The 6,972-nt window shown below is 43.3% G+C and overlaps 1 protein-coding gene across 3 annotated transcripts in view; it reads right to left on the bottom strand.

The window, feature by feature from the left end:
* Positions 1-2,409: 2,409 nt before the first annotated feature.
* The window catches only part of DSP (desmoplakin), a 40,510-nt gene continuing 35,947 nt past the window's right edge, over positions 2,410-6,972 (bottom strand). For all 3 annotated transcript variants that reach the window (XM_008517554.2, XM_008517556.2, XM_008517555.2), the window contains exon 24: positions 2,410-6,311. In XM_008517554.2, the coding sequence (XP_008515776.2) occupies positions 3,075-6,311 (3,237 nt within the window). In that variant the 3' untranslated portion in view covers positions 2,410-3,074. The remainder of the gene's footprint in view (positions 6,312-6,972) is intronic.

Below are 6,972 nucleotides of genomic sequence, written 5' to 3'. Positions count from 1 at the left end.
GCTACTGACAGATAAGTGGTGTGGTTCTGTGCCTGGGAACTGAACCTGGGCCACTGAAGCAGAGCACCCCAAACTTTAACTCTAGGCCATCAGGGCTGGCTCATTGACTACTTCTTTGCTTTGATTAACCCAAGTTTACTTTGTACATTTCCTACCCAAGACCTTAACTCCTCTTATTTTTTTCAAGCCTGCTGCCAAATGTTTGCTTCCCTTTGCACTTGTTTCCACCAGATGAAGAAATGGCAGAAATTTTTGTAAACAACTATTTCCAAAGGCCAATAGCATAGTTCTCTCACTTAAAAAAAGGGGAGGGTGATAATAAGAGAATAAGGTAGTACCATAAAGTACAAAAATAGGCCAGTAGCTGCAACTGGATGTATGGTAAGAAGCAGTTCTTACTCTGCCCACAGCATCCTTACTTTTTATTTGCATTTACATAGTAAGCCAAGCATCCAGGAAAAAGTGAGACTACTTTTGGATGTGAAGTGATGACTGTCATTGAAAAGTTATATATGTATTTCCTTTTCTGTGGATGCACCATAGACGTGAACCAAATCAAAACTTAGCCCAGGTCACGTAGGTCCCAGGTCAAGTATGTCCTCTCTCTAGGACTCAGCCCTATCTCATCTCAGAGTTCAATGACAACTTCAGCAGCAGTTCTGATGGGGTGTAGTTTCAACCTGAGGAACTCCTTTACATCGATGCTTGTTCATCTCAGTTTAATCATCATCAGGAGACCCTAAGGGTCTCCTCCCCCTGTTCTAGCTTAGGCCTCTCTTATGGGCTGAACTGTGTCCCCCCCCCAAAAAAATTCCTCTGTTGAAGCCCTAACCCCCAATATGACTGTATTTGGAGACAGGGCCTTTAGGGAGATCATTAAGGTCTAATGAGTTCATAGAGATAGGGCCCCAATGCGATAAAGGCAGTCTTCTCATAAGTAGAGGAGACACCGGAGCCACTCCCTACCCCTCACTAACCACCAGCCAGGACGAGCTCTCACCCTAAACCAACCCTGAGGGCACCTTGATCTTGAACTTCCAAACTCCAGAACTCTGAGCAGATCAACTTGTTTAAGCCCCCAGCCTGTGGTACTTGTTATGGCAGCCCAAGCTGACTGATACAACCTCCCAGCTCTAGCATGAGGATCCTCCTTCATTCTTCCCAACTCACTATTTACCACATTTTTTTTCTTCCTATTACAAGGGCTATTTTTGTACCATCTCTTTCTACCATGGGATCCACAGCTGCTGGCACAATGCATGGCGCATGAAAGAACTCAATATTTAGTGAATGAAATTAATTACAAGTCCTCCAGATCAGGAAGGGAGCAAGAGGAAGAGGTGAGATAGGAAAGAAATGGGTGCTGTTTTCACCCTAAGTACCAAAAGCTCCCAATAATTTAAGTGTGATCTTTTTTGGTCTACACAAGTAGCATTTCATTTGTTTTCCTACTTTCTATCTGTACTATTTGTTTGATTGTATCAATATATACTGCTGATATATGAAAGTTGTCCCACTGGTTAGTTCGTGTGTGTCTTCTGCACCCATCCAGATTGCAAATGCCTTTAAGTCAAGGGGGCTTTTAAATTCGACTGAATCCTCACAGTACCCAGCCTAATACTAGACATAATCAGTATTCAGGAAATTCATGTTAATTTAACGACAAATGTCTGAATTTCAAAAGTTTCTCTTTGATCCAAAGAATAAGCTTATATCTCATCATCCTTCAATAGAGCCAAGAACTCTTCAGGAATCATTTTCATAGATTCAAGGACAATTCTTTCCTCTTACGGAACAAAATGAAACGTGTTTTGAAGATACCCAAAACAGAATCTTAGCCATTTCATGTTTTTTAAATGGTATGATGGTGACTTTTGCCCATGCTACTTGGTACTCACTGTCCAGAATAAACTAGAACAGTACTGATCTTTGGCCTGGCCTCTTTACACAAGCTTCTTTCCAAGGACTCTACCTGGTCCAGAAATGTTGAGAAACTTACCCCAAAAGATCAAATTTCTAACAAGAATTCAGAACTAAAATAGTTGGTGTTTGTTTTTTTTAGGAAGATTAGCCCTGAGCTAACTGCTGCCAATCCTCCTCTTTTTGCTGAGGAAGACTGGCCCTGAGCTAACATCCGTGCCCATCTTCCTCTACTTTAGATGTGGGACGCCTACCACAGCATGGCTTGCCAAGTGGTGCCATGTCCGCACCCGGGATCCGAACCAGTGAAACCCGGGCCACCGAAGTGGAACGTGTGCACTTAACCGCGGCACCACCAGGCCAGCCCCTAATGGTCTTTCTTAATAGGTATTTAGCAAACAGATGGTTTTAAGACATATTTTACAATAAACAAAAATATGCTGCTAAATGCCCTTGTGTATAAACAGTATTAAATAAAAACACAAAAACTTCAAAACTCTAAAAGTTTATTGCCAAACTTCATAAAGACACCTTTTTCAAGTACACAGAAAATGACAAGCAAAATACACAGAAAACTTTGACCAAAGAAAAGCAAAGATTGCTACTATTATGCAAATACAGTCAAATTAATACCAAACCAAATAGGCACATTTAGGAGTATATGGGTTATACAATCCACAATCTAAAACTAAAGGAGACTCATTCCAAAATGCTTGGGTTTGGGGTGGGTAATTTTATCCTAATACAGAAAATGGAAATATTTAGATGAGAAACAGAAATGATGATTAAAACACCAATGATCAATTTAATTTTTATCTCCAAAGAATATGAATATGTATTATATGCCAAAAGATGTTCAAGAATCTAAAACCTAAACACAGAAGAGAAGAAACAAATTCTAAATTCAATTTGTGCTATCCTTACAACTGATTATCACTTCATACACACTACATCCAGTGTATTACTATGGTGAGCTAAGAAGATAAAAAGCCAGAACAGCGCCTACTATTTGATTTCAACCATGACTATGCTTTCTTAAGCAGAGAAACTTCTATCACTATATTGCAAGCACTAGGTTTTCTCTTTTTATTATTTAATAAAGTGAAAATTCATATAAATGAAACCGAGGTATAGCAACCATTACCAACTGACTACTAGTGCCCAATAGAGCTACTGCTAAAGGAGTAGGAATAAGAGTAGGAAGAATTCCCTGTTGCATCAAAGCTTCCTCTCCGGGACCCACTTCGGGAACCAGAGCGAGAGCCGGAGCGAGATCCAGAGCGGGAGCCGGAGCGGGAGCCTGGGGCAGAAGACACGTTATAAGGGCTAGGCAAGCCCTTGGATGAAACAGAGGCGGCCTCCAGAAGGCGGAGGCCAGTGATGTCTTCCACCATGGAGCGATTTATGGCATCCTTGTAGGATATTTTCAATTTGGTTTTGGGGCAGGTCAGGATTTTGGCATAGCTGCTGGTGTCTTGCAGCCTCTGAGCTGCTCGGCCATCGATGAACCCCTTTCTGATGGCTTCTTCTGTGCTTATCCTCCCATGCACTTCCGGGTCAACAAGGCCTCCAGTGAGGTACTGGAACTCCAGGAAGCGCTGACCTGCCTCATAGGGGAGCCATTTTTCTTTCACTGCTTCTGCTGCTGACATCTTCTTCTTTCCCTTCACACCTTCAAAGCCAATGAAGGCTTTCTGAGCAGGCTTCAGCCTGGTGGCCATATCTTGGTCAATCAGGCCCTGGGAGACCGCATCCTGAAGCGACAGCTTCTGCCCAGTGGTCGGGTGGATGATGCCACCTGTGCAGGCCTGAGCCTCCAGAAGCCTCTGACCAGTGATGCTATCCACAATGCCCCTCTCTATACCTTCTGCAATTGAGATTTTCTCCAGGTTTTCTGTGTCAAAGATGGCTGCAATAGGGCTCGATTCTTCCAGGGGGTCAGACAGAGAGCTGCTCCTGATGGTCAAATTCCTGATGCTGGAGATGGTAGAAATCTTACTTACTGACTCGTGTCGGGAGCTGCTGAAAACATCATCGCTAACACTACCACCTATGCCACTGCTGTTGCCAACACCATTTTTCAAGGAGATCATATCAGCAAACTGAGTGAGGCTGAGGCTGCCGGATCGGTACTGGTCAAAGAACTTCCTGTCAACGAGGCCCTTGTCAATAGCATCTTGAATATCATACTGACTGCCTGTCTTCCTATCGACCAGGACCACCCTGGTGGAGCCGTCGGATCCAGTGATGGTTATTTCTTCCCACTCACACTCCTGCTCACACAGTTCTCTGAAGGTTTCATAATCTATAAGGCCCTTCTTGTAGGCCTCCTGAACAGACATCTCCTTGTTGGTTTCTGGGTCAACAATGACCACTCTACGCTTCCTGAGGGTATTTTTTTGCGATGTCTGCACTTGCTTCTTCTTTTCTTTCAGGGGCAGAAGATAGAGCCCCGTTTCCTCATCCTTAATGCATCTTTCTTTTAGTTGCAGATAAGTAAGATTTTCTTCAGTGTTTGGGTCAAAAAATCCTTTTGTATCATCACTTGGATCTGACAGAATCTCACTGAGCTCCTCATTAAAGTAGCCCCTCTTGTACGCTATGTCAACTGGTAAACGATGGCTCTCCTTCGGGTCGATGATTCCACCGGTCGCAATCTGTGCTTCCAACAGGCGAATGCCATGGCCCTTTTCAATGAGTTCCTTGTTCATGGCTTGGAACAAAGAAATGATGTTTCCTGTTTCAGGATCATTATACCCGGTGACAGCTCGTTCTGCAGACAGGAGCTTCTCTTTGAACTCAATACCCACCAGACCTCTTTTGTAGGCTTCCTCCACAGGTAACCTCAAGTTGCTAACAGGATCCACTATAAAGCCAGTAGCTGCTTGGGCTTCTAGCAACTCCAGAGCAGTACCAGGTCGGACCAAGCCAATTTTCATGGCCTCATAAATGCCAAGCTTCTGTTTGGTGGTCTCATTGTATATGCCTGCTATGCAGCTTGAACCCTGAAGGAAGTCCTTAATTCTCTCACCAACCTCATCATAAGAAATCTGACCTGATTCCAGTTCATTTACAGTGGATGGTCTCAATATACCAGAAGCTACTAGCTCAGAGATGGTCACAAGTTGTCTGATTCCTTGGAAGGACATACTTCTCTTCTGTACCGACAGCAAGAGCAGACCAGTGTGTGGTTCAATTCTGCACCGATCCCTCAGCTGCATGTAACTGACCTTCTTTTTCGTGACTGGATCCACAAAGTTTTTCTGACTATCTCGGGGATCGTTCAGGGACCGATACAAATCTCTGTCAATCAGCCCACGTGCCAAGGCTACATCTTTTGGCAAAAAGACACTGTTCACGGGGTCCACTACACCCCCTGAAGCAATCTGGGCTTCTAGCAGGCGCATTCCAGTTTCCCTATCAATCAAATTTTTCTTGATGGCTTCCGAAACAGATACTGTCTTGCCTGAAAATGGATCATCAAAACCAGTGATGGCTTTTTCTGCGGTATATATCTGTTGACGGTCATCGAAGTCGATGAGGTCCCGAGCTATTGCACTGTCAACAGTCAGCTTCTCATTCCTATGGGGATCAATTACACCGCCTGTAGCTGCCTGGGCCTCCAGAAGCATGACTGTGGATTCTGGGGTGATTAATTTCTTCCTCTTCGCCTCCACCAAAGAGTACTTTTCCTTAGGGGAAGCAGAAGCTCCTGCGATAGCTCCTGCACCCCGAAGGAAAGGCTGGATTTCAGAAGCAACTTCTTCCACTGACTTCTTCCCCTTCAACAGTTTGTCCAGCGTTGTTTTGTCAATCAGCTGGCACTCATAGAGCTGCATCGCCGTCACCTTCTTCCTCAGTCCATCAAACACCAGCTTTGAGGAGTCCACAGTCCATTCGTACTCAGTCTGGGTCTCCCGATGGGACCCATATGGGCGCTGTTTCAGTTTGTCGATTTCCCTCTGAAGTCGAGAACGTTCTGTTTCCAGCTGCGACTGTGTCTCCCGGGTGGAGTCCTCCAGCTTCCGCCTGTACCTCTCTTCAATCCTCTTGATCTCTGCTTGGAGTCTTTCGATCTCACTCCTCAGGCTGTTCTTTTCTCGCTCGCTCTTTTCTCTTTCTGACTCTATCTTCCTGATAGCTTCTTCCTTGCGGGAATATTGAGTTTTCCACTGATTCAGGTCATTCTGGATTTGCTGTTTCTCACTCTCGAGGCGCTGTTTCACCCTACTTTCTGCTTCGAGAGTCGTCTTAGCGCGATTCAGCTCATCCTCCAGCCTCTGCAGCCTGGTCTTGTCTTGCTCCAGAACTTTAATTTTCATCAGAAGGGTCTCTCTTTCCTGCACCACCTGAGTGCACTGATTCTTTGATTCCTGAATCCGATTAGACGCCTAGAATGTAAAAAGAAAGAAATGGGGAAAAATAATGCTTTGATCATATCATATGACTATCATAATTTAACCTCTTTTCCTACATTAAAAACAAAAAATTTGATTACTCATTTGCCCTTTCTTTCTTTTCCCTGGATATATTGCTATTTTACTGTTTTACACATTCATGAAAAAAATTCTGTAGATAAATGTTGCCACTTTGATAAATGGCTTCATACTTACTATTTTTTTCCACAGAAGGAAATAGAAGTTGAAGACCTGTCTTACTCTTAATGGTAATTATGGTTTGAAAAATATGGGGAGTTTTGTTCCAGGTTATCACACCTGCTATACCTACATCTTACCCATGACAGCTATACTACTGTATCTAATAAAGCGATGTAAATCTATGGACATATATGCACCCAACACACAGCCCCACACAAATATTGTCTATAGAAGTCAAATGTATTAGAAGTTAAAGAAGTTATTTTTAAGTTAGGGGTTAGAAGAAGAAAAGCCAAACAAAAAGAAACATATTAGGGCCGAGATCAAAAAGGAATAGAAGAATGCAGGTGGAAAAATCGTGTAAGCAAGCAAGAAAAAGTGACTTAAAAATTGCATAGAAAACCCCCTTAATATGGCTTTTATTTAGGGAAATTTTAATTACAAATGTAGGTAA

The sequence above is a fragment of the Equus przewalskii genome, chromosome 19 (assembly GCF_037783145.1).
Source record: "Equus przewalskii isolate Varuska chromosome 19, EquPr2, whole genome shotgun sequence".
NCBI lineage: Eukaryota > Metazoa > Chordata > Mammalia > Perissodactyla > Equidae > Equus > Equus przewalskii.
This window is presented reverse-complemented; position numbering and strand designations above follow the sequence as displayed.